Genomic DNA, 27273 nt, shown 5'->3' on the forward strand with positions numbered 1-27273 from the left:
TAAATCTCCATTGTCCTTTTTGTTTCCATTCTTTGCATCCAATTCACTGTCTCTATTTCTCTCACTTCCTTTCTAATGACTCCTTGTTTTCTATTTACAGTTTCAATCATGCTGTACTTGGCAACCAACTTTCTTGACCTCTTCCTTCATTCTGTGTCCACGCTTTTTAGGTACAAATAATTCTGTACTTTAGCCACCCATTTATCTTCGTCCATGATCCTGACTCTTTCCTTAAAACTAATTTTGTTGTGCACTTCTCTGACTTCACAAGAGGCCCAACCCATGTCAACAGTTTCTGCCTCAGTGCCTCATTTGTGCTTTTACCATGGGCTCCCAAAGCCAACCGGCCTACTGATGTTTGGTTAACTTCCAACTCCGGTAGGATATCTGATTTTAAGCATAGAATGACATTCGCGAACGTTAGCGCTGGCACCATTACTCATTTCCAGATTCCACGCACCACCTGATACTTATTGTGGCCCCCATAGTGCTCTGTGTTTCCTTATTCCTGCTTTTCGCTTCTCTTTTATTTTCAGATTATCTTGGTAGGTGCTTGAGCAGGTCTTTCCTTCGTTTATGTGTACGCCGAGGTACTTACAGTGCTTCACTCTGGGTATGACATGATGTTGGATTGACACCACGTATTTACTCGTCTCTTCATTAAAGACCATAATACCTTATTTCTATGTGCTAAACTTAAGACCTAGATTTGTCGCTGCGTTGCCATAGATGTTCACAAGTGTCTGTAAATCTCTTGTATTGTCCGCTAGTATCATTATGTCGTCCGCCTGGTCGACAGGGATGGCGCCACCATCTACGAGCGGTGAAGCGAAGTACTGCATCGTGACACTAACGAGCCCCGACAAGGTGCGCTTCCGTAGTCACAGCACAGCGGAGGCTCGAACGCGGTATAGCCTGGTGTTGGCACTTTCCGCACATTGTCTTTCGCGTCGGATTAGCCTGTGGAGCATTGTCACCTACGGAGTGCATCTTCAACATGCATCAGCAGTGCTTACACACCGCCTACTGCTTCGCTTGCGATGGCCCCAACTAAGAAAACTGCTGCGTTAAGTGGCACAGAAAGGCAACGGCGTCGACGGGCAAATTTCGCTTTGGTCTTGTGAGAGACACGCAAGCGGGAAGCAGAACGTCTTCGCGCGTTCGCGGCGCACGCTGCGAACTCTGCCACTCGCATTCCTGAAGCTGAGCGTGTCTCAACTCAACTGGCTGCCCAAGACACTATGGAGCCGGACCAAAATGCTCGTACCGTCGCCGAAGCGACTCGGAAGCTGCACGCCGCTCGCCAAGAGACTCCGCGAACCAAGCAAGCCTGCGACACGGTCGCCGGCCCGCAAGTCGTGCGCCTTTCGCTAGCGGACCGTGAGTTCACGAAGCAAACATGCAACAGCTTCTGTGAAGACACGTTTCGCTTTCGTGTTTTACGGATTCTTATGACAGAGAGATCAACCATAATTTTTTTATCATCCGAGGACTCATAAACAACCTTGGTCACAAATAAACCAGTACCATATCAGCCAAAAGAGTGAACATGATTCTTTGATTGGTTTTGATCTGATCAGAAATTTAGTAGGCGTCAAGTGGTCATCGTTAGTAAATATTAGCTCCATGTACAGACAATACGAGAGGAACCTTTCACCGTGTTCTCATCTAACACCCTTTGATCTCAATCCGCTTTTTAAACGACGCACCAATGAGACTCTGAAACTTCAGCACTCTCTCTAGAACTCATCCAGACGAACCTTGCCGAACAACTATTAACACGTGCTGATGTCATCCACCAGGAAGTTCCGTCACGAACTACACATATCTGCCCCCATTCTCGGAGTGACTAATATAGGTACACCTTTTTGCTTAGGACAATAGAACTATATGAGATAAAATATCTGGCAACATTCTCTATGATCCGGAATAATCTCATCTACTTGTACCTTCAACTACAGTGCTTTTTACCTGTTTAATTGCTATGACAGTGTTTCCTCGTACTATGTACCTTCTCCCGCTATAGCTTTGCTAGTATGTAAAAATAAAGGTTAGCAAATAAAATATATAAACAAAATAACTGAATGTACAACGCAGTAAATAAATGAATCAAATATACCGTTGACTTGGGCACGCAATGGTCTCGGGCTTTCAGGCTTCATGATTAAGTTTATCAACATTTGTAATGTTACACTGCCCCTGCTCACGTATGATAACTTTATAGTTATCATACGTGAGCAGGGGCAGTGTAACATTACAAACGTTGATAAACGTTGATGAATAATCATAGATGTTTTTTTTCTTTGAACATGCGGTAGCCGGAAGCATCTTGCTTTAACCTCGTGGTATTATTAAGACTACCTTCCTGGTCTCATCCATTAATTGTTCCCTCTACATTCTCCTGTCACAGGAACACACCTTAGAGAGAAATTACCTGGCAACATCCTCTATGATCAGAATAATCCCATCTACTTGTACCTACCGAGTTGCCACTCTACAGCGGGGTGAGCAACCAGCAGGTTGCGTGCCACTTTATGAGGAGAAGTTCGATTACGTCGCATGGATTCACTTTGGCGGTCTCAGTACTATAGTGTACCCAGGAAGATTTATGTTCGTGTTCCTAGAAAATAGGGTAAGCAACCGACTCCGAGTTACTCCATCATGCTAATGTTTCTCTCTTTGTTGACGGGCTAAGTAAAAAAAAAGCAATAAACAAAGAATCAGGAGACTTCGTCTATTTCTGCGGCTCTGAACTGGTTAATCGTCACAAAAGCGGGCCCATGACAGCAGACAATGCCGTGATCTCAATAACAACGTCTGTGCGCAGTGAGAAGACGATCGTCTTCTAGCGTAACAGTGTTGCCCTCTGGGGCATCAGAAATTCATGCACGGACGCCACTAATCGCAGAAAGCCTGACGCAACCTACCCCCCTCCCCCGCCCCCCAACCAAAAAAAAAAAAAAAAAAAACTCGCAAAGCGTTAACGTTGTGCCATAGCTTGGTGGCTAGCGTGCCCACCTGCCTACTGCCCATTGATACGAGGGCATGAGTTCGATCTCCATTATTACCGTCAGGCAAAGTTTTTCTCTCCGCTGTGTGGTACGGCTAATGACGAGGAAGGCGCCCGTGTGACAACGCCAGCAGAAAGCACGGACGGAACGGTGAACGCAGCAAAACACTGTTAACTACGCTTGCAGTAAAAGAGACCACAAAATGCTGTTGGTATACCAGATTTTCTTTCCTCCAGGCTTTGATGTATAGGCAGATATATGCTTGGACTTGTTGACACATCACGATGAAAATGTATGGAAGCACACGGTTTATCGGGAGGACGGGCGCCGCAGTTAAGCGCTGATCGAGAGTTACCCGAAGGGCGTCGCTTTCCTCCCAATTTTCCGATAAAACAGTCTGGTATCGGTTTACCGGCCTTTCATAGCGTGAACTTCGTTCTAGCTCAATGTCTCGAAACAGACCAGGTCATCATTTTTTTTAGCAACGTTGCTGCAAAGAATAATAAAAACGGAGGACGCTTAAGATTCGCCTTTACGAGTGGAACGCGATAGCGTTATCAGGCCCCGTTCGCATTGCATTTTTCTTTATGAATAGGCTTCACTGCAACACAAAACGTGGAAAAGCCAGCTTACAAAGACCAAGCTTACAACGACCCCCTTAAAGTCCGCTTTGCTTTTAAACAGAAATGCATTGCTGGGGAGACGTTTTTCCAGGGGCAATATAAGTCGTATTATATTAAAATGTGAATGCCCTAGGACCTTTTTTATTATCTTATTAATTGTTTGCTATTGCCCCGACGCGCGCGCGTATCGAAAACGCATTAGGCAGGCAAAGTCCCAATCCGACCTGCCGAGGATGCGAGCGCCATCTGGATAGGATTTTCGCAAGTAAACTACCCGAGCGCGCTGCTGTTGCTATGGTAGAATGATGGAAAAGGGATTTGTTTTTGAGTTTGTTCGTAACAGAATTATGTTTTCTCGTGCATTCAAATTAAAATCCCATGCCACCATGTCTGTAGGTTGTGTTTAAGTCGTACTTTACGATTTTTCTGACGGATTATACTGTGAGAAATTCAATTTTCGTTCACTAACACCTTGCGCCACGCGGAGGGCCTGCGCGGTGGGCGTAGTTCGAGACGATTTTCCCCGCCACGGACATCGGCGCTTACGCCGACGCCGAAGCCGGCGCCGACACCGGATTTTCTGCGACAAGGGGCCCTTAACGCTATCGCGTTAAAATAGGCTGCGCTTCCAACCACAGAAAGGAGAATACCTGTGAATTGGGCGGCCTTATCCGCGCAAAGTCCACTTCGCGAGATGCCACTCTCGCACGGAATGTGCTCAAAGAGCGCGGCGAGACTGCTCGCAAGTGCGCCCTTTCATCCTTGACTGAGGCTTTCGTAAGCGGATTCGAAAGCGCCTCGGGTGCTTTTCCGCGGCTGCTTGATTTTTTTTTTTATCCAGCGGTCGTGGTTCTTGGAATCCCTCGACGCGGGCCGGCAAGAGATGGCTAGCGCATCCGTCTTTCTTAAGCAAATGCCCGGCGGGAAGAAGGCGCATATACAAGTCGCTGTGTGCGCAATCAATAAATCAGCACGCGGTTTCTTTCGTTGTCTTTTAAGTTTTCGTTGTTTTTGCACAGATTGAAATAAACTGCTCCCTGGTGGACCACAGATTAAACTTTGTGAGGGCGTGGCGCTTTTTTTCTTTTTTTTTTTGCTTCAACGCTAACAGGAACACAAGATATCGACTCGCAGGAATGTTTGCTGGCCGAAGCAAATTACCACGGATGTTTACTTGTTGCTTGTGGAATATGAGAGAACGAAAAAAAAAACATGCTGTGTTTAAACTCGTCGTGCAGTGACACTTGTATGCCTGCATAAAGTTTAGTTTATAAAAAAATTCGCAGATTCACCCGAAAGGCGAAGCATCGGTTGTGATAGCAACTTAGTAGACAGCTATACGAAATAAGGCTAGTAAATTTATCAGCCGTAGAAACTTGTAAACATTCGCTTACTAAGTGTGTTAACAAGCATGGTGTCAGCGCGCAGGCAAACGTGAACACATCTCACTCGATGAACGCGGACACTCGCAGTCAAAACGCAGTAGTGAGAAAGCGCGCCAGCAGCAGCGAGTGAATTCACATTCGTGCTGCGTCTCACTTCAATGCGAACGAAGTGGCGAGAGCACAGCGCACACGAAGCTGTCGCGGCGCGCCTATAATCTGTACTCATCACAGATCGCTTTCAAGATAGGGCCTGCGCGGCCACGCTCAGCCGTGTCATACGCGGCCGCCGCCGCAGTAAACCCCTCCCCCCCCCCCCCCCTCCCCTTACTGGGCTTTGGAACATTTCTCCCTTTTGTGCAAGTTTACACCATCACGCAAATTTCGAAATGTGGAACAAAAAATGTCGCAGTTTCGTCTGAAAGGCGAAGCATCGATTGCGATAGCAAATTAGTAGAGATCTGTTCGGAGTTGGGATAGTAGTTTTATTGGCTGCATAAACTTGGACACATTCGCTTACTAACTGAATTAACAATCGTGGTGTCAGCGCGCACAAGCAAACATCAATAGATCACACTGAATGACCGCAGACAACGACTGTCAAAACGCTGGCAGCAAGCGGAGCCGCCGCAGCGGGCGAAGATTCGCGCGGTCTATCGCTTCAACGGAAACTGAGCGGCGAATGCACACCGCATACAAAGTTCAGAGCCGTGTGGAGATAGTAGACGGTGCGGGCGTGCGCCACCGCCGGGCAAAGTGCAGAGGAGTTGTGCAGAGAAGTTGTTAGCAGAGTAGAAGCTGCGCCCCCCCCCCCTCCTCCCTCCCTCCCGCGCTGCCTTCCTGCTTTGTTGCTTTCGCGTGGGAGATTGAGTGGCCAGTTCCCCTTGCGCCCGGTTGCAAGATATGCATTTGGTGAAGCAGCACAGCGTCGCCCCGCCTCCCTCCCTCCCATACCCCCCGGCCTTTCGCGCGACGGTCGCGACATCTTAGTCCGCAATACTCCCGTCCTGGCTTCAAACAACACAGAGCTTCCCCTAGAATTATCATAGATATTTTCTTGTGCAATTTCTTGCTTGAAAGTTCTGTATGTTCCCAGTGCTGATTTCGTCTGCATCCCTGTTTTCCACAGACCCCTCTCTGTTTCTTTAACCTTTTTTTGAGGTTTTAGGTTTACGTTTAGGTTAGGTTAGCCTCCAACAGTATGGTGGCGCCATCTAGTTAACGTGCCTGGAACCGCCGCGTGCGACGAATGAATGAATGAAACGAATTTAAAGCGCTTGCGTGGCTCAGTGGTAAAGTATCCGACTCCCACGCAACGGGCCTGGGTTCGATCCCGGCGGAGAGCGGGTACTTTTTTATTGCGATAGCAATTATATGGACACTCAAAAGCAGATTTCTGCCGTCGGCGTCGCCGTCGCCGTGAGGTTCCGTATGACGTCAATGGAGATGAAATTCTCGCCGCGCGCCGAACGCTGTATGTGCGAGTGAAAGGGCGCGAGGGGCGCGCGCTTTCACGGGGAGTGAACGCACGGCGGAGAACAAACGCGCGTTCTGCGCCGTGCTCCCTTAAGGGCTGCAGAAGTAGGCGTCTCTTTCCTCCTTTACAATCACCATATATGTAGAGCAAACGCGCCTCTTCCTATGCGCGAAAGGCCATGGGGGAGGGGGGGAGGGAAGGGAGGCGACGTTTAGCTGCGGCACCAAGTGCCTATTTATATCAGAGGCTCCGGCAACAGTCACCAACGCCGCACGCATTTTGAGCGAACGCGGGCATAACGCCGACGGCGTCAACAACAGTTCTGCGTGTTGCCGGTGCTGCTGCATGTCCAAGTTTATACAGCTGATAAAGCTAATATCATTACTCCGTATAGCTCTCTACAAATTTGCTATTGCAATTGATGCTTCGCCTTTCAGGTGAAACTGCGACAACTTTTTTCGCATTTCCCGCGATAGCGGCTATGGGGTGGCGGCGGCGGCATCATCGCGACCAGAAACGGCTATTAGAATGAGCCCATAACAGCTTACGCTGTAAAACCAACAATACATAAGTTTTGACGACTGATTGTTCTATTGAACCTATTCAAACAGTATTCTATTCTATTTTTAGTGACGCGAAAGCATCAAATGGCCCATTGAGCGAAAAGGCCGGCGTCTGTAGCAGCAAACGGCCCCTAAATTCCCATTGGCTGCGACAGCACGTCACGTGCGCGCCTTGACGGAGCAGAGCAGGCTAAAGGGAACACCTGCTGCCCCGCTGGCGACCAGGTGTCGTGTGAAGGGAGAGGGCATCGCCGTGACGCCACGTCACCCTCGTTCTCGGAAGGCTCTTCTATCCGCGCGTTCCTTGTCCGCGCAACCTCTTCCATTCGTTCTAACTTCGCCTCAGTAATCGCTATATAGAAGTTAATGTATAAATATCAGAATAAATTGGAAAGGAAAAACGTTGGTGGCAGTGAGATTCAAATTTACGACCCCACGCGCAGAAACCGAGTGTCTTACCCACTGGGCTAAACCAGCGACTCCTTAGCAGCAGGCCTGTGCGCTCTTCTTTATGAAATAACGCTACTTCGACCGAAATTGCCATTGCCAAGCCTGGCGTGGAGAAAGCGGTGACGTTAAAATCAGCGCGGCTTGCACGGGAGCGTCCCCATTAGATTCTATGGCAGTCGGGGAAGGTAGTATTACGTCATGGATTGAAGCGTACCGGCCTTGTGTGTCTCAACGCACTTCCTTGCCCGCGAGCAGTTCGTAACTCGAAAGACCGCTCAGCGGCGCTCAATTGGACATTAATTGTTTCGCATTCACAGCTGATCAGGTGTGCTTAGGTGTTCTCGGAGTTTTCTGATTTGGCGATAAAAGAAAACTGTTGGTTATTACGGGTAAATAAGAATGTCAGTGTTCTCTTTCTTGAAATTCGTAGTGAAATCTCAGCGCTAGTCTGAACTCACGGATTTCAAAGTACTTTCTCGTACTTGGGTCCTTTTGGTGCAGGAAAAGTACTCGAAGCTTGCGAGGTTGAGTCTTTCGTTCCTTTAGAGTGCAAAACAGCTTCTCCTTATTGATAAACAGTTATCTAAACACGAGCAAACTCTGCCAATATGCAGCATGTCACGGCAAGCTGGCGCTTTAAGTTAATGACAGCGTGACTACACACATTTTGTTCTGGCCCGTTTTTATGGCTCACTAAGCCTCATCTAAGGGTAATAATGGTCGTTTATGCAGTGCACAAGCATAATTTGCTTATGCATAATGCATAATTTGCATTAACGAAATATTCAACAAACAAACGAGTGAACGAACGAACGGACGAACCAACGAACAAGCGAGCGAATGAATGAATGAATGAATGAATGAATGAATGAATGAATGAATGAATGAATGAATGAATGAATGAATGAAAATAACTGTTCTAGTCAGCTTACCGCGTTGGGCACCTGTCCGTCTTCTAGCTGCTTGCCGTAGTCCAGCGTGCCCTCCGGGTACTGCGAGAAAGAAAGTCCATCAATGTCGTTGTGGTGATGGAGTCTGTGACACATTCTTGCACTGCAGTAGCTATTGTAAGACGAAGTCTAAAATTTCAATATAATGGGGGGCACGCACTGTGTGAAGGCTATAAGATTCTTATTACATACAAATGATCAAGATGAATGGTGAGGGGGAGTTATTGAATGAGGAAAACCACGGTGGCTATTTCATATGGATGGTGTGGGGCTATTCTGTAAGAGTCCGCCTAGTGGACTATCAATTTCGGCGGTCGCTGATTGGCTGCAGCTGTACGAGTGAGAAGGAGACTGGCTGGGGGCACCAGTCCCCTCCTCACTCGTGCATCTCCAGCCAATCAGCAGTGGTCGAAATGGACAGTCGACTAGGTGGACTCTTACAGAATACCCCCCGCCCCCTGCCCCCTTGAACTGTGGTGTGGCAGTAATGGAGCGGGGAATAAAACGAAGGGAAAGAGAAAAAATGGAAAATAGGGGCGGGGCTGCAGTAGTGTGCAGCGCATTTTGATATTCAAAATTTAAGTCATTCTACACCTCAACCCATTCCTTTATCTTAATCATTATTATCATAATAATAAGATAATGTTACTGCTTGTTTATGCAAGACTGACTGCTCCATTAGACAGTATTTTATTTTATTTATTATCGCTTTATTTCATATTTTTATTTACACATTCTTTTTTTTGGCATCATACCTCCACCTGGTTTGCAGTCTATCCACCCCAGTTGGTTATTGCCATTGTTAAAATGATCATCATCAAGGCCAGATCGATTGCGCAAGATTCAGGAGTGCACGCAAGAGGTAGAGAAGACGAAACAGAATAAGGGAAATAAGAAGATGGGGGAAAATAAGTTGCGAAGAAAGGAAGAAAATTAAAAGCAGACAGTAACCCTCAATAGGTCCTAATCATGGTCGACGCATCACCACTGGTGAAGTTGTCGCAAACCCGCATTATAGAAATCCTCTAAACTTTGCTATGTACATTGAAGTGCATGGTTGGTAGTGCGGTAATTTTTTTATTTGTGTGTGTGTGTGTGTTTGAGCCGTTATAAGATGAAACAAGTCGATTAGATGGCGGGAGCTACGAGCAGAATTCAACACATACTGAACATTCACTCCGCAAAGCAAAGAGCCACACAGGCGTAAGAGCCAATAAACTTCAGCCGGCGATGCGAATAACCGGCAAGAGAGCAAACATTTACGGCAAAAAATGACACTCGAGAGACCTTGTCCTCTGCTGGCGCCACCAATCCCGAGCTCAGTAGTGAGTCTGGCGGTGACATGTGAAACGCAGACTGCGGGAATCAACAGCGAGCCGGCGAGTGTTTCGGTGGCGGCTCTTTCATCGACACTCAATTAGTAAGAGGTACTGCAGCTTGTATACAGGAAACGCAGGATTCGAAAATACGGAATAGAATGAGCTGTGGAATGAGCATGGAGAACGACGCGACTGCCACGCTTGGCGGCCAGGGCCAGATGATGATGATGATGACTTATTGGCATCCCTTTTGTAACGGGGCGGTGACGAATTGCCCCCTAGCCTGCTTCATTTAATCACGTATGCTATACAAGTTTTTCATTCTAGCATTTTTGTATACATATCCTTAACATTTTATTGCGATAGCAATTATATGGACACTCAAAAGCAGATTTCTGCCGTCGGCGTCGCCGTCGCCGTCGCCGTGAGGTTCCGTATGACGTCAATGGAGATGAAATCGTCGCCGCGCGCCGCCGAACGCTGTATGTGCGAGTGAAAGGGGGCGAGGGACGCGCGCTTTCACGGGGAGTGAACGCACGGTGGAGAACAAACGCGCGTTCTGCGCCGTGCTCCCTTAAGGGCTGCAGAAGTAGGCGTCTCTTTCCTCCTTTACAATCACCATATATGTAGAGCAAACGCGCCTTCTTCCGACGCGCGAGAGGCGGTGGGGGAGGGAAGGGAGGCGACGTTTAGCTGTGGCACCAAGTGCCTATTTATATCAGAGGCTCCGGCAACAGTCACCAACGCCGCACGCATTTTGAGCGAACGCGGGCAAAACGCCGACGGCGTCGACAACAGTTCTGCGTGTTGCCGGTGCTGCTGCATGTCCAAGTTTATACAGCTGATAAAGCTAATATCATTACTCCGTATAGCTCTCTACAAATTTGCTATCGCAATTGATGCTTCGCCTTTCAGGTGAAACTGCGACAATTTTTTTTTTATTTCCGACCGGTCCACATTAAAGCGAAGCACTTCCGGAAGGTGCACTGTACCTACTGGTCTCTCTAGGTGAATCCTTTCGCTTTCTATTAAGATGTGCTCTTTGGATTTTTGCTGCGGCATACACATGCCTCACCTTGTCGCGAATACTTGCTCCGGTATGTTGTGGGCTCAAGCCTCAAATAGCAAGGCTCTTTGTGTTATCGCACAGATTTTCTCTTCTAATCGCTTTATTCCCATTGCAGTGAAAGAGAGGACGAAGCAACGCTCTTGCGTCTGTCGCTCTGCAGGCGATCACCGTTTGTGTACTACCGGTGCCACCTGGATTATGCGAGACGTTAGAGTCGCTAGTGCGTAATTTCTAAAAAAAAAGTTGTCGCAGTTTCACCTGAAAGGTGAAGCATCAATTGCGATAGCAAATTTGTAGAGAGATATACGGAGTAATGATATTAGCTTTATCAGCTGTATAAACTTGGACATGCAGCAGCACCGGCAACGCGCCGAACTGTTGTCGACGCCGTCGGCATTTTGCCCGCGTTCGCTCAAAATGCGTGCGGCGTTGGTGACTGTTGCCGGAGCCTCTGATATAAATAGGCACTTGGTGCCGCAGCTAAACGTCGCCTCCCTTCTCTCCCCCTTCCCCCCCTCCCCCACGGTCTCTCGCGCATCGGAAGAAGGCGCGTTTGCTTTTCAAGGGCTGCAGAAGATAGCGCCAACCTTTCCCTTTCCCTCAAGAACCACTTACTTACCTACCTATATGGTGATTGTAAAGGAGGAAAGAGACGCCTACTTCTGCAGCCCTTAAGGAAGCACGGCGCAGAACGCGCGTTTGTTCTCCGCCGTGCGTTCACTCCCCGTGAAAGAGCGCGTCCCTCGCGCCCTTTCACTCGCACATACAGCGTTCGGCGGCGCGCGGCCACGATTTCATCTCCATTGACGTCATACGGAACCTCACGGCGACGGCGATGGCGACGGCGACGGCGACGCCGACGGCAGAAATCTGCTTTTGAGTGTCCATATAATTGCTATCGCAATAAAAAGAGGAACCGCACAAGTTTTCGCTAAACCAGTTTCAAGGCAGCAATGTTGGCCCTCGTAAATGGATTACAACTAGTGCGTATGTATTTTAGTCTAGTATAATCGTTGTGTAACCTAAAAGTTTAACTCAGGCATAATCACACGACAGATCTACATTCTCGCGCAAACAAATATGTTTTCACTGTAGCACATAGCGTTCCGGTGCTTTTAATTCACAGGCACTAGTTCTCCGATATTCACGTGCCTAGTAGCGCGGCTAATTCCGCACGCGTTGAGCTTCACAAGAGGCCCCAATTATTCCGCAATTGTGACGTGGCTGCTGTGGTGCAGTGGTTAGAATCCGTAGATCAGGACCGAAAGTCGAAAGCTCGAACCCAGCACGGAGAAAAACATTTCACAGGCTCAGCGCCATCAAAGTGCAAGCGTATTCCCTGAAGGCATGCAAGTAGCCCGAGTAATACCTGTATTTAAACAGGGGGATAAAAACACGCTTCATAATTGGCGCCCTATTTCGATACTGCCTATTTTTTCGAAAAAGTATCGAGAAAGTACTCATATCAGGTAATCTTATACCCTACTGACTACGATTTTCAGCACGGCTTTAGGAGGCACCGATCAACAGATCGAAACAGCTCTTCTGACGGAGAAAGAACTAGTCGCTCTGTTGACTCTGCAAAGGCATTCGATCTGCTCGTCCACGTAATATTGCTCTATAAGTTGGACAGATACGGAGTTCGGGGACTTCATCCCACACTATTCAAATCGTATCTTTCACACAGAAAGCAATTTGTAGATATTGATAACGCATAGTACTCAGCTCTGAGAATATGTACACGTGTCCCACAGCCCAGCATAACGGGGCTGTTATTATTTTTAACATATATTAACGATATACTAGATATACTACCCACTGTCAGTAGTGGCCAAGTAATTTCATATACAGGTGATACGACAATCTTTATAACTGGGAGTCTGAAATAGAGATAAAGAACAAGGCAAATGATAGACTTACGAAATTAAAGGAATGGGCTGATATTAGCAAGTTAAAAATCAACGCTTCTAAGACTAATGTTGTCCTCTACGCTCCGAAAGGTAAAAAATCAACAGATATACGTGTTAACTTATGCACAGAATTATTAGGAAGCGTTGACACTGTGAAGACTTATCGCTAAAGATTTAACTTGGTATGAGCATCAAGAATATATTAAATTAGCGATGCCTTCCTGAATAGGCGTGCGGACGCATACGAATCATATGTTTCCTTCTAAAGTTAAACGGCTGTTATACAACTAATTAGCTTTCTCAAAAATGCAATATTGTAGCATTATCTGGTGCACAACAGGCATGTCCGAACTAAAGAAACTACATTTGTTCCCAAAGAGAGCCGTTCGTTGCATTGCGAATGCGCCGTTCTTCCCCCCCCCCTAGTGAACTTTTCCGGAAATATGATGTCCTATCTGTGAGGCACTGAATCTTTTTTTTTTTAATTAGGCGCCGAGACGTACGCTAAACCACCTCTAAAGTAGGGTTATGTGGCGAGGGGCGCAAAAAGTGAGATTATAATTGCTGCTGTTAGCAGTTCAATTAACAACAATGGAATAATTATCTCTTGACTGGCTGCAGTAAGCCGGCACGTTTGTATTGAAAAGTTAGAGGCAGACGTGTTTCTACAGAGTTCCACTTGGCAGGATTCTTCTAGCGTATCCGTGCTTTGAGGTATTGAACTGCGAAGTTTAATTGCGGTTCGCACGATTACGGATGCAAGACAGTGACGACTGGCGCAAAGCTCCTCTTTTATGTGGCGTGCCTTTTGCGTACGGCGCTTAGTCTGAAAACGGGGAGGAGGCATAGGGAAAAGTGATAACTGGCCCCCTTTCACTCTCGGCTGGCGTAATAGCAAAGCGCTGCAGTCGGAACCGCTCTCAAAAGACGGAACCGCGCCGCCTGTAACGATGGTAGCTTTTGCTATACCGAGATAAGGGAGGAGTTTTGCGCCGGCAGAGTTAATTGCAAGGCTAACACCGATAATTAACTTCTCACTTTTTGTCCCCCTCGCCGCGTAACCTTATTGTAGAGGTCACTTTACTGTAGAGTCTTCACGCACGTCTAGCGGATAAAAAAAAAAAAAAGAAAAAGCAGAAAAAAACTCTCAATATTGATCACCCTGTACATATAATTATTAGTTACCTTTGAGTTATCCGTTGGATTTAAAGAAAATAATAGTGTATACTATTCTCATTATCTAAGCTTCATGAAAACACCGACATCCGAGAAACACGACGCAATTAAAAATGGTTTATACCAACACCTAGTACAAACTATGACAAACAGTCCTTTACACAGTGCCGTTTCTCCTAAATACACTTATTTCTGAAAATGTCGATGTCTCTTGCAACTCAAACTCTCAAATTAGGCTGTATTGTCATCAAGAATGGATGTATGTGCGAGTATGAATATAAATTATCATCATCATGAGCCTATATTTATGTCCCCTGCAGGACGAAGGCCTCTCCCTTCGATCTCCAATTACCCCTGTCTTGAGCTAGCGTATTCCAACTTGCGCCTGCAAATTTCGTAACTTCGTCATCCCATCTGGTTTTCTGCCGACCTCGACTGCGCTTCCTTTCTCTTGGTATCCATTCTGTAACCCTAATGGTCCACCGGTTATCCATCCTACGCATTACATGGCCTGCCCAGCTCCATTTCTTCCACTTAATGTCAACTAGAATATCGGCTATCCCCGTTTGTTCTCTGATCCACACCGCTCTCTTCCTGTCTCTTAACGTTAGTCCTAAGATTTTTCGTTCCATCGCTCTTTGTGCGGTCCTTAACTTGTTCTCGAGCTTCTTTGTTAACCTCCAAGTTTCTGCCCCATATGTTAGCACCGGTAGAATGCAATTATTGTACACTTTTCTTTTCTACGACAGTGGTAAGCTCCCAGTCAGGATTTGGCAATGCCTGCCGTGTGCACTCAAAGCCAATTTTATGCTTCTGTAAATTTCCTTCTCATGATCAGGTGTCAGTAATTGACGTAGATAAACGTACTCCTTCACAGGCTCTAGAGGCTGGCTGACAATCCTGAATTCTTGTTCCTTTGTCAGGCTATTTAACATCATCTTAGTGATCTGCACATTAATCTTCAACCCCACTATTGCACTTCCTCGGTTAAGGTCCTCAATCGTTTGTGACAGCGTAAGCTGTTATGGGCTCATTCCAACAATCGTTTCTGGTCGCGATGATGCCGCCGCCGCCACCCCAAGCCCCGTAGCCGCTATCGCCGGAAATTCGAAGAAAAAAACCCGCTCTCCACCGGGATCGAACCCAGGCCCACTGCATGGGAGTCGGATTCTTTACCACTGAGCCACGCAAGCACTTGCTATCAGGCAGAAGAAACGTTCCCTTTATACGCGCCCTATAGGCACGCGCTCAGGCGCAGATGACCCGAGCCTCCGCCAGTATGGTGGCAGCATCTAGTTAACGTGCCTGCAACCGCCGCGTGCGACGAGATGAGATTCAGACGAGGCGCGCAATCAACGCTATCCCGATGTTAGATGTGCGCCACGTATTCTGGGTACCTCTACGGTACACGTTATGGCGTCTCCTCGCATGGTACGAACCGCTGCTGAAGAAGCGAATCGTAGAGCTACGTGCGCGGCTACAACCAGGCATCATCAGGCTCAGCAGACTGCTGTGCAGAGAGCATTGCAAGCCGCAACTCGCCACCGACGCCGACGCCGGGCGGACAGATCGTTCTCGTCAAAATCGAGTCGAAGACACTTTGCCGCGAAGACCTTGTTGTGCGTGGTGCCGAAATTAGAGCTACTCTTGCGCCACTCAACCAGGTTACGCTGTGACTGTGCTGCGTGTGCCGCGCAGGCCTGTGACTTTTTGTAATTTGTCCCCATTGATGCTGAATAGGACAATGTCATCTGCAAACCGGAGATTGCTGAGATATTCGCCGTTGATCCTCGCTCCTAAGCCTTTTCATTCTAAGAGCTTGAATACTTCTTCTAAGCATGCATTCAATAGCATTGGGCATATTGTGTCTCCTTGCCTGACCCCTTTCTTCATAGTTAACTTTCTACTTTTGTTATGGAGAACCAAGGTAGGTGCGGAATCCTGGGAGATATTTGCAAGAAATTTACGTATGCCTCCTGTGCTCCTTGATTTCGCAGTGGCTCTATGACTGCTGGTATCTCTACTGAATCAAATGCTTTTTCAGCATTTCAGCAATATATGAAAGCCATATAGAGAGGTTGATTGTACTCTGCAGATTTCTCTATTACCTGATTGATTACATGGATATGATCCATCGTAGAATATCCCTTCCTGAAGCCAGCCTGGTCTCTTGGTTGACTGAAGTCAAGTGTTGCCCTGATTCTATTGGAAATTATCTTGGTGAATATTTTATACAATACTGAAAGCAAGCTAATGGGTCTACAATTATTCAATTCTTTAACGTCTCCCTTCTTATGGATTAGTATAATGTTGGCGTTCTTCCAGCTTTCTGGTACACTTGAAGTTGTGAGGCATTGCGTATAAAGGGCCGCAAGCTTTTCATCAAGCATGATATCTCCTCCATCTTTGATTAAATCTACTGTTATTCCATCTTCTCCAGCAGCTTTCCCCCTTGTCATGTCTTTCAAGGCCCTTCTAACTTCATCGCTAGTTATAGAAGGAGTTATAGAACCTCTGTATCCTATTCATCACTACTTCGAATGAAAGTAGCTTGGCTGCCCTGGGTACTGTACAGGTCAGTATAGAATTCTTTCGCTGCTTTTACTATGTCATCGAAATTGCTGATGATGTTACCCTGCTTATCTTTCAGTGCATATGTTTTTCCTTGTCCTTTGCCAAGTTTTATCCTCACTGATTTCATGCTGCGTCCATATTTTACTGCTTCCTCAATCTTTCCCACGTTATAGTTTCGAATATCCCTTACTTTCTTTTTGTTGATCAGTTTCGACAGTTCAGCGAATTCTATCTGATCTCTAGAGTTTGACACTTTCATGTTTTGCCGTTTCTTTATTAGGTGCTTTATTACTTGGGAGCGCTTACTTACTGGTTGCCTTGGTGCCTTACCTCCTACTTCAATTGCTGCTTCTGATATCAGCCTAGTTACGGTTTCATTCATTACTTCTATGTTGTGTTCATCGTCCTGTTCTAAAGCTGAATATTTGTTTGCGAGCACCAGCTTGAATTGGTCTGCTTTTACCCTTACTGCCTCTAGGTTGGCCTGTTTCCTCTTGACTAATTTCACTCTCTCTCTCTTCAAATTGAGAGAAATCCTAGACCTCACTAACCTATGGTCACTGCACTTAACCTTACCTAACACTTCTACATACTGCACTATGCTTGGATCGACAGAGAGTATGAAATCTATTTCATTCCTTGTTTCTCCATTAGGGCTTTTCCAGGTCCACTTCCTATTGCTGCACTTCCTCAAGAAAGTATTCATTATTCAGAGCCTATGCCTTTCCGCAAATTCAACCAACATCTCTCCTCTAGCGTTCCTAGAATCGATGTCGTAGTTGAAGTTTATTCATACGCAAAACATAGGTCCATAAATCTAATATACAGACGAGGGTCCCAAAGTATTAGTACTGAAAACGGGACCCTCGATTAGAAACTACAGCAGAATTGTACAATTGCTGGCAATATAACAGTGGATGGCGTAATAGTATAATAATTACCAGTAATTAGTTAAAACCTTAATTACTGCATTTTTGTTTATTAGTCGATTATGCATTACAATTTTCTGTGCATGTCCGCCTCTTCGAGAAGACCAGCTCATGGACTAGAATTGTGCTATCTGCCCCAGGCAACATTTAAAATTTTTTGAAAGCGTTTGTACACCGTGCATATATGTGTATAGTAGACACGCATCTTTATAACTATGTATGTTTGTATTTATTGTCTGTGTGATTTCTTTTAGGCTTTAAGGTTTATTTTTTGTATTCTTGATGTCATACCAAAGGGGTCGGGTGCCCTGTCAAGCTCATTGGAGCTTATTCTCCAGGCTCCTGCTCTCACGGAAATAAAATTTGAATTGGAAATTTGAATCTGCTGGTGACCTAGGGAAGAATGTTTTTCGCCTGTTAAAAATAAGGGTGAAGGCTATATCGCCCGCGCTTTTCCATGCTCTCTCAATTTGCTACTCTTCGAGCAACGGTTCGCACAATGAAGCTCGGCATAACTCGTATGCGCAAACAGTGTGTGGCTCTTACTGACCGGCTTGAGGACCGCGGTGATGAAGTAGGTCTGGAGGCCTGCGAGTCTCAGCGCCTCCTCTCGGGAGCCTCCGTCCCCCGGTCCCACGGCGAACTCTCCGTTCAGGAAGCTCAGAGTGCGCTCCGAGATGTGCACGCGCCTGCGGGTGTTAGCCAAGCACACGGTTAAGAAGCGAGCCATGGGCCCTACAACACAGGCTAACAAATGCAAAAAAGGCAGACTATTTAGAATAGAAAGTTCTTTTATCATATGAAGCTGCTTTCTTCGATTGAGGTATGCGGAGAAACATATTGCGCCCTGACTTCTTCCACCAACTAATTAACAAAAAGCCAGCCCTCGACCCTTCACTGTATGTAACGCCCCCTGTAAACAGGCAAACTCGACACCCTCGTCAGCATAGCCTAACTCTGTATTTTACCAAAAGTGACACATTCAAATACTATTCTTTCCCACCCACCACTGATGATTGGAATTGTCTAGACTACTCAATATAGCATGTCACCTTGGTTGTATTACTAACACTGTTACTAATTACTTCATGGTAATGTGTTCTTGCATATTTATTCCTTCCCTGCTTGGACCTCGAGTCTGCAGTATGCAATAAATAAATAAATAAATAAATAAATAAATAAATAAATAAATAAATAAATAAATAAATAAATAAATAAATAAATAAATAAATAAATAAATAAATAAATAAATAAATAAATAAATAAATCGCCGTTTCGACCAGTGTACAAGAGGAGAGAGATGACGGTTTAGTGCGTCATCTGAAGACAAACTAGTAAAGAAATGGAGCGAATACATTGTACAAGGCGACTTTGCTCATGGGTGGTATAATAACAGTGGAAGAAACCCGAATATACATGGCACACAGCACCGCGCGCGCGCTCTCTCTCTCTCTGTACGTGTACGGTTTGCACAATTTCATTATCTGCTTTGTCAGTGGTTGCCACCTTAGCGCAAGTGCTTGTCTCCTTGACGCTCATTGGTAAGGCATACGTATGGCAGGCTTCAAACCTCGCCTGATGCAGTAACAACAGTACGCAGTCGGCATGAACAAGTAACTACAGCAGTAAGGCGGTGACAGTCCCAACGCCACGAAGTATGTTCATGCACGTATTCACGCCAAGTATAATCTATCCAAAGCTGCTGCGCACGAACGAATACACACACAACACACACACCACACACACACACACACACACACACACACACACACACACACACACACACACACACACACACACACACACCACACACACACACACACACACACACACACACACACACACACACACACGCACATACTGCACGCCGACACAAACACACACCCATGCACAGGCAGACACGCACAAACACACCCATGTACACACACACACACACACACACACACACACACACACACACACACACACACACACACACACACACACACACACACACACACACACACACACACACACACACACACACACACACACACACACACACACACACACACACACACACACACACACACACACACGCACACACGCACCACACCACACACACACACACACACACACACCACACACACACACACACACACACACACACAGCACGCACAGCACGCCACGCACGCACGCACGCACGCACAAAGCACGCGCATAGAGACAGACGTGAGACAAAGAATAACGCAGAAAAAAGCTCAAAGCAAGAGATGATTGACTTTGTTTTGTAACGCCAGGAAAACTTACGTCCATACACTAACCCCACACAAGTGGAAGGCTGTTAGCTACGCCTGCTGTTGCACATTCATTAAGAGAATAATTCAAATCGCTTACTAAGTTCTAATGTAAGTAGCGTGACTGAGAATGCATCGCACGGCACTCGTTGCTTCACTAACGGGGCTTTTTTTCCTGCTTTTTCTTTATTCTGTAACGAAGAAGTGCCGGTTAACCCAGCGCATCTCCAGCGTGTGAGATACAACGAAGAAGTAGTGCCGGTCAGTCAGGCGCATCACCAGTGATTTACGCACGGGGCCGGTTCTAACTGCTCGCAGGGTTCTGACTGGGGTTTCTAGCTGATCCTGCCACTGTTACAGCATCTAAGAAACTATGGCGGCAGGCGCATCACTTTGTTATTCGCGACCAACTCTACCATCGCAACTATCTCCCCGAGGGTCGGCAATTTCTCCTCGTAATACCGCGTCATCTTCTGGCTTATTTATGCGCATCGTTTCGCATTGATGCCCAGTGTGCACGCGGTGGTGCGTTAAAGACCTACACCCGCCTTAGGTTCCGGTACTACTGGCCTGGCATGTACAAGTTGATTCGCAAGTACGTGCGCTGCTGCCTCGACTGCCAGAGCCGAAAGTCGGTCCCTACATCCACTGCGGCCTCCCTGTTCATCCCATCCGTTTGATCGCGTCGGAATCGACCTTTGCGGTCCGCTCCCTTGTACCGGTGCTGGCAACCGCTGGATTATTGTTGCAGTGGATCATTTCACACGCTATGCAGAAACCGATGCACTTCCATCTGTCACTGCCCAAGACGTTGCATCATTCACACTGCGGCATTTTGTTCTTCGTCACGGAGCACCTCGGAAACTTCTGAGTGATCGAGGCAGTGCTTTTCTATCTGAAGTCGTGACGTCGATTCTGAAGGAGTGTCACATCATCCACAGGACCACTAGCACATAACATCCGTAGATGAACGGGTCGACGGAGCATTTCAACCGTACTCTTGGCGACATGCTCGCCATGTAGGTCACGTCCGACCGTTCCAACTGGGACGCTGTGCTTCCGTTCGTAACGTTCGCCTATAATACTGCCACTCAAGCTACCACTGGTTTTCTCCGTTTTTATTACTGTACGGCCGTGAACCTTCCTGCACCATCGATACCATTCTACCCTACCAGCCTGATTCATCAGAATGTGTTCCTGTATCTCAAGCTGCGCAGCATGCTGAAGAATGCAGACAACTCAACCGTTGTCTTACCACCGCAGATCAGACACACCAGAAGCTTCGTCGCGGTGGCTCTAACCCTACAAGCTTCCCTTCCGTTTCATTGGTTTGGCTGTGGGTTCCACCGTTAGCTCCAGGCCATTCTTCGAAGCTGCTCCCAAGATATCATGGACCTTACCGTGTAACTGCACAAACTACGCCCGTGAACTATGTAGTAGAACCTGTGTCGCCGTCTTCTGATCAACGCCGTCGCGGTCGCGAAACTGTTCACGTAGATCGGCTCAAGCCCCCCTTCTACCATCCCTCTATGTTACCTTAGGCTTAGACCGCCAGGATGGCGTCTTTTTCTCCGGGGGACAAATGTAACGAAGAAGTGCTAGCCAGTCAGGCGCATCACCAGCGCTTTACGCACGTGGCCAGTTCTGACTGCTCGCAGGGTTCTGACTGCGGCACCGAGTTCGACCTCTCCCTCCTTGCATACTATGTGAATAAACACCTTGACAATTCATAAGTGAGCCGAGTATATCTTTTTTATGATGTAAGTGGAGCTGAACATTTGCAACGACTGTTTTTTTTTTTTTTTAATGCTAGACGTTGCTTTATGCGACCATTCAACATGCTAAAGGGACGTGTGCCAGTGATCAATGCTTAGGAAGATTAACACGCGGACAAGCCGATCGATGGTAAAATGTTGGGATCCTTCTGAAACACGTTGTGAACTGAATAATTATGTTCAGATGGTTCATTTCAATATTCATGATGATTCATGAAAATGGCTGCCAATTAATGGGAAGGAATGCCGTCGGGGACGGCAGGGGATCAAGTGATATTAGTAAAACAAGAGAGTTATTTTCACGCTGCAGCCGACTTTTTCTTAGCGCAGAAACAGTCCAGACACACGAAAATACTTCGAAACCTATGAGGCGATTCTGCGGTACCGTTTGCTCAGTTAGCGCGTGAAATGCAAGAAGGGAAGCTTTGCACATAACGTTCTTCTCTAGTAATCATCCGCTTTCCGCAAAATACCCGAAAACATAGTTTTGAAAGCATGCTCTATCTATTTAAACTAACGTAATGCTGATATTTAGTATTTTTAAGCGATTGTGAGGCGCCTCGAGATGTGTGCTGGTAGTTCATTATTTTACATCTTCGTGCCTCTTCTCTTCGTTTGCTCTACCATTTGCAAAACTTCCCCAACAACAGGGGCACCAACCAGAAAAAGTATTGCATTGCTTTTTGTTAATACACATTTCGTCCTTCTCGTCTTTTTCTTTTTCTTCTTAGTATCACCAGCCTGTCACTGTTGTGTCCGGTGTCCGAGGTCTTGTCAAGCCACAGCTAGACTTCGGTCGCCCTTTTTCACCATGTATCGTTACTGGTGGAAATGAAACTGATTTGATTGACTGATTTCGTTCTATTCTGATTAGCCTACCCCTCTTTGATCTCCCCTTGAGGCCAAGCCTGCCCACAAAAGGAGCATTGCTTGTAAGCGGAACCGTAAAGATTGTTTTTTTGTGTTCACTGGTAAAATTAGAGAAATGCAATATATATATATATATATATATATAGTACTATATATATATATATATATATATATATATATATATATATATATAGATAGATAGAAACGCATGTAACCGTGTTTGCACAGGTGGCATCAAGCCTAGTGTTAAAGTCATCCACATAGAAGCACACACAAATGGAACCACACCATTCATTACATGAGCAAAACCATTTCCCATTCCCAGCGATAGACTGTAAGTAATCGTTAAAGCGTGATCAGGTAACGTCAAAAATGTGTCCAACGGTACATGTTACCGAACCTCGGTGTGTCATTTACAATTCTGGTAGCTCGTGTATGCATATGCTATAGCAACACACATCAAACGCTATCCGCGTTTGTGGAGCTCGCTAAAAATCTTTAGCGTGTTTCTCCCCGATAAATGGTCTGGTGAGCACAAACTTGCTTTTCTGGTATAGCAGGCTTACTTGGTGCACCGGAAATATTTGTGTACTTGGAATCGAGTACACTTGCACGGCCATAGTAAGTGTCGTTGTTATCATCGTTTCAAAAAGGCACATGAGCCAGCCTAGAGTCTGGACATATGCGATTCTAAGCTTGCACAATTGCACGATGGCGACATTGGCTACTCACACGCGATAAAGCATCTAATGACTCGTGACGCAGCTTGCGGTGTCGGGGCGGGTCTAATGAGCCGTATCGTAGACTTCTTATAGGTGGAGGCTGGACACGTACGGCAGTGTAGAGGGCGAGTCTAGAGGTTGTGGTAGATATAAAAAAACTAACCTCGGACACAGCGAAATCAATAGGCACGTGAGTCATGAACCAAACGTGCTCGGAGGGGAGTAGAATATTATACAATGCACTGGAAAGGAACACTATGGCAGTTCGCAGAAAATTCACTAGCGCTTTCGCACAATGCGCATCCATTCGACTAGATTACGCTACTGCGAAGAAGCCAAACAAAACATTGATCGTTCATTCACGCCCCTTAACAAAATTTTATCATTTCTTGTTGTTTAGTAGCTCCGGATGAATGGCAAGGTAAGATATATTGCTTCATTAGAGCCGGCTCCCCAGACATAAATAAAAAGTTGAGACTGCATATTGTCTCAAACTCCGTGACTAGGAAAAAAACTATGGGCAGGAAGCGCTGGCATGTGTATTGTTTCTAAATATCGCCTCGTACGCAACAGCCTACATCATGAAACGTTATGTTCTTTTTAAGTAGAAAAGTGACTCAGCAGCAGCCATTCAAGGCACTAGCGCTTTCACGAAAGGTGTCGCAGATAACCCTGGCACATGAGTTTTGCATTTAGATTACACGACCTGGTACGGCATTGATCGCAGAAGAGTTGCAAAACTCTCTTCAGGAAATTAAAGCAAAAATAGATTCAGCTATCGCTCAGAACCATCCGCATCGTGATTCATCATTTTCTCTCATGGAATTAAAAAATCCTCTCGCTTTGTGCCTCCAGAAGGCAGCTGCATGACTTATTGTGCTTTGAGGAACCTCGGCACTGCAGGGATTAACGATCTGTTGTAAGTACTTGAAGGGATACGGACACAAAATCTGAAAATTTTACGAAAATGCTGAAAATGAATCCTCAGTGTGTGATTACACCGAAAAGAAGTAGTCACTTAGCTCATTTTTGAGCCGATGGCTTTATTTTGGCGTTTTTGTGAGCTCGTGCCTCGCTGCCCGACCCTCGGAAGTTGGAAGGCGTGGCGTCACGATACCCTCGTTGGATAGCCAGCAGGCCGGCAGCAGTCATTCGAAGAGCGCCGATACCGACATTGCGAGCATAGATTCGAGTTCTGGTGCCTCTACCAGCGATGAGTACACGTCTGAAGACGAGGACCAAGTTGGAATAATTGGCAAGAAATTTTACCGCTTACGGTTACGAGCCTTCCGCGTCAAGCAACGAAGAGCAGGCAGCCGTGAAAGTGCCGGTCAGGTTCTTGCGTCCCGTAGCGCGAAGATTTCGCTCGGCACCAGACACTTGTGCAAGAATTATTTGTACCCGCCGGGGTGGCTCAGTCAGCTAAGGCGTGGCGCTGCTGAGCACGAGGTCGCGGGATCGAATCCCGGCCCCGGCGGCCGCATTTCGATGGAGGCGAAATGCAAAAACGCCCGTGTCCTTGCGTTGTAGTGCACGTTAAAGAACCCCAGGTGGTCAAAATTAGTCCGGAGCCCTCCAATACGGCGTGCCTCATAATCAAAACTGGTTTTGGCACGTAAAACTCCAGAAAGAAGAAGAAGAATTATTTGTAATTTCCTCTGTAAACTTGCTTTTTCAAGAGCGCACGCAGGCGAGGCAGCTGCGGGGTACTTCACTGCGTGGATGACTGAGTAGTAGTTTATGCCGTCGGCGTGAACAACTGCTGTGAGGTATTAGTACCTCCGCGACTCTCACGTCCACTTCGCCATCTGCCCGACAGATGCCAGCACCTGTCTGGCGTTCTCCCCAGTTTTTCTGCCTGTAGGGAAGCAGAGCTGTGTGTGTCTGCGCCGCTAGCCTTGTATTGTTTTACTATGCTTTGCCAACATTTTATTGCGATATTATATGGACACTTCAACCGGATTTCTGCCGTCGGCATCGCCGTCGCCGTCGCCGTGAGGTTCCCTATAGATAAAATCTTCGCCGCGCGCCGTATGCCCGAGCGGAAGCGTGCGGGGACGCGCGCTATCACGGAGAGCGAACGCACGCGCAACCAAGGAAGCCGGAAGCCAGCGCCGGAGGGAGCGGGGGGGGGGGGGGGGGGCACTTTTACTCTGCCAACAACCGCGCTCGTCGCTCGCCCGCACCGTCTCTTATCTCCACACGGCTCTGACCTTTATGCGCCGTGCATTCGCCACTCAGTTTCCGTTGAAGCAATAGACCGCACGTACCTTGGCCGGCTGCGGCGTATGCGCTTGCTGCCAGCGTTTTGACAGTCGTTGTCTGCAGTCATTCAGTGTGATCTATTCATGTCTGTTTGTGCGCGCTCACACCACGCTTGTTCATTCAGTTAGTAATAGTCGGGCCACGTTTTCCAACGCACGCTACACATGCAATGCTGCCCGGATTGGCACTGCAGCTCTACAGGTGTGTCCCTTCGCACGCGCTGCCCACGGGAAGCGCTTCTCATCAACACCACTGTTTCACACGCGCCTTCTCGTGGTCATCGAGTCTCTCTTCATGTCGGTCTACTTATGCCGCAGCACACCTGCTTACTTAATCAGCTCATGTTTACTACAATTCACATTGCTACCAAAGCCGCTCACCTTACTTCGTATGACATTGCTGTGTTGCTATCGCATTCATTGCTTCGCCCTTAGGGTGAAACTGTGACATTTTTTTAAAGACATTACTGCCTTCGTGCCCAGCCTCGGGAATCTCGCCCCAGCCTCGCCCTCGCACTGCTCAAGAAGGCTGCAAGTGAACGAAAACAGTACCGACATCTTTTCGCCTCCTCTTTTCAAACGCGCGCGCCGCTGATCATTTCTGCCTTGCGTTTTCGTGAGAAGACCGATGGCACAGCGTGAAGCTTTAGGCGTTGCCTTTTGAGCGACATGCCGAGGCTTTTCAGCACAGCCGGGATGGTCACATAATCATCGTCGACGAAGTGGTCCGCCCAAATGAAGCCATTTTTTAGAGGTCTCCAGGCTGGGCGAGATGGCTGACAGGCAGGTATTCAAAGTTTACGCACCTTCTCATTTCCGGGAAACCTGTGCGACGGCGTGTCACGACCGACGATGCTGTTATAACAGCCATGTCTGGGCATTTCCTTCAGCCGCGACGAAGGCGTCAATACCGAACGATGACCGCGGGAAGGTGCATGTAAGACGCACCATCTGCGTGGAGCGCCGACAGGGATAATGTTTCAGACGGACCACGTGCGAAGATGGCCGAAAGGGGTTAAACCACGGAGTAAGATAAGACAGGAGCGCCGACTCCGCCGCCGCGCAACGCATTCGCTCGGGACTAAACGTGCAACGCAAATTATACATCTCGTAGCGCCATCTGTCGAGGCGCGTGGAAAACACTCAACAGCTTGCTTCCATGTGCGCATGCGCTGAGTGGCGGAGACCGGCGGAGACCGGCGGCGACGGCGGCGCAGAACGGGCAGCGCGGCACCCGCTGAGCGTGTCGTCTGCTACAAACGTGGACCGTCGGCCGTCTCAATTTGACAGCAATCAAACACAAAAAATATATGCGCACAAATAATAAAGCGCAAGTAAACACGCGGTAGCGCTTTTATGCACGCATACGAAACATTTTTAGATGTCTAGAGGAAACAGACGATAAATGACGCTGTACAAAAAGACACAACAGAAGTACTTGTCTTTCACTCCTGTACGTCTGCGCGGAAGCGAAGGTGCGAAATTTTCGTGCTCCTCACTTTGTTTACCATGTCTCTAGTAAATGTATTCATGCCTGACTTTAAAAGCTATCTTGTTGCTTGTGCGTGAAGAGACGGGACGGCAGGACAGGAAACGATGAAGTGTTTTGTTCCCGGCTGTAAATCTACGGCAAAGGACGGGAGAAGTTCTCTCTCTTCGCGGCACCATCTAATCCGGAGCTACTGCACCAGTGGCGACAAAAATTCCTGAAAGTAAGCGCCCGCTTAAAGCGAAGGACAAGATATGTGCGCGACACTTTGAGAAGCACCTTATTTCCGATAGGTACTTCAGTGAACACCAAGGTATTGTCCTATTAGATGTAAAGAAAAAGCCTGGACTTCGAAAGGGAGCCGTTCCAACGATTTTTGAGGGGAGCCTGGCGCATGTCAATAATGCTGAATGCCAAGAGGAACCAGAAGACGCCGCTGCGGAT

At 47.1% G+C, this 27273-nt stretch overlaps 1 protein-coding gene across 4 annotated transcripts in view; it reads right to left on the bottom strand.

Annotated features, from left to right (window-relative positions):
- LOC119449210 (adenylate cyclase type 3) overlaps positions 1 to 27273 on the bottom strand; it is a 233067-nt gene that overhangs the window by 135385 nt on the left and 70409 nt on the right. For all 4 annotated transcript variants that reach the window (XM_049666344.1, XM_049666341.1, XM_049666343.1 and 1 more), the window contains exons 4-5: positions 17984 to 18122; positions 8439 to 8498 (exon numbers count right to left, since the gene is read on the bottom strand). In XM_049666344.1, coding sequence (XP_049522301.1) covers positions 8439 to 8498; positions 17984 to 18122 — 199 coding nt within the window. The remainder of the gene's footprint in view (positions 1 to 8438; positions 8499 to 17983; positions 18123 to 27273) is intronic.

This window comes from Dermacentor silvarum, chromosome 4, assembly GCF_013339745.2.
Source record: "Dermacentor silvarum isolate Dsil-2018 chromosome 4, BIME_Dsil_1.4, whole genome shotgun sequence".
NCBI lineage: Eukaryota > Metazoa > Arthropoda > Arachnida > Ixodida > Ixodidae > Dermacentor > Dermacentor silvarum.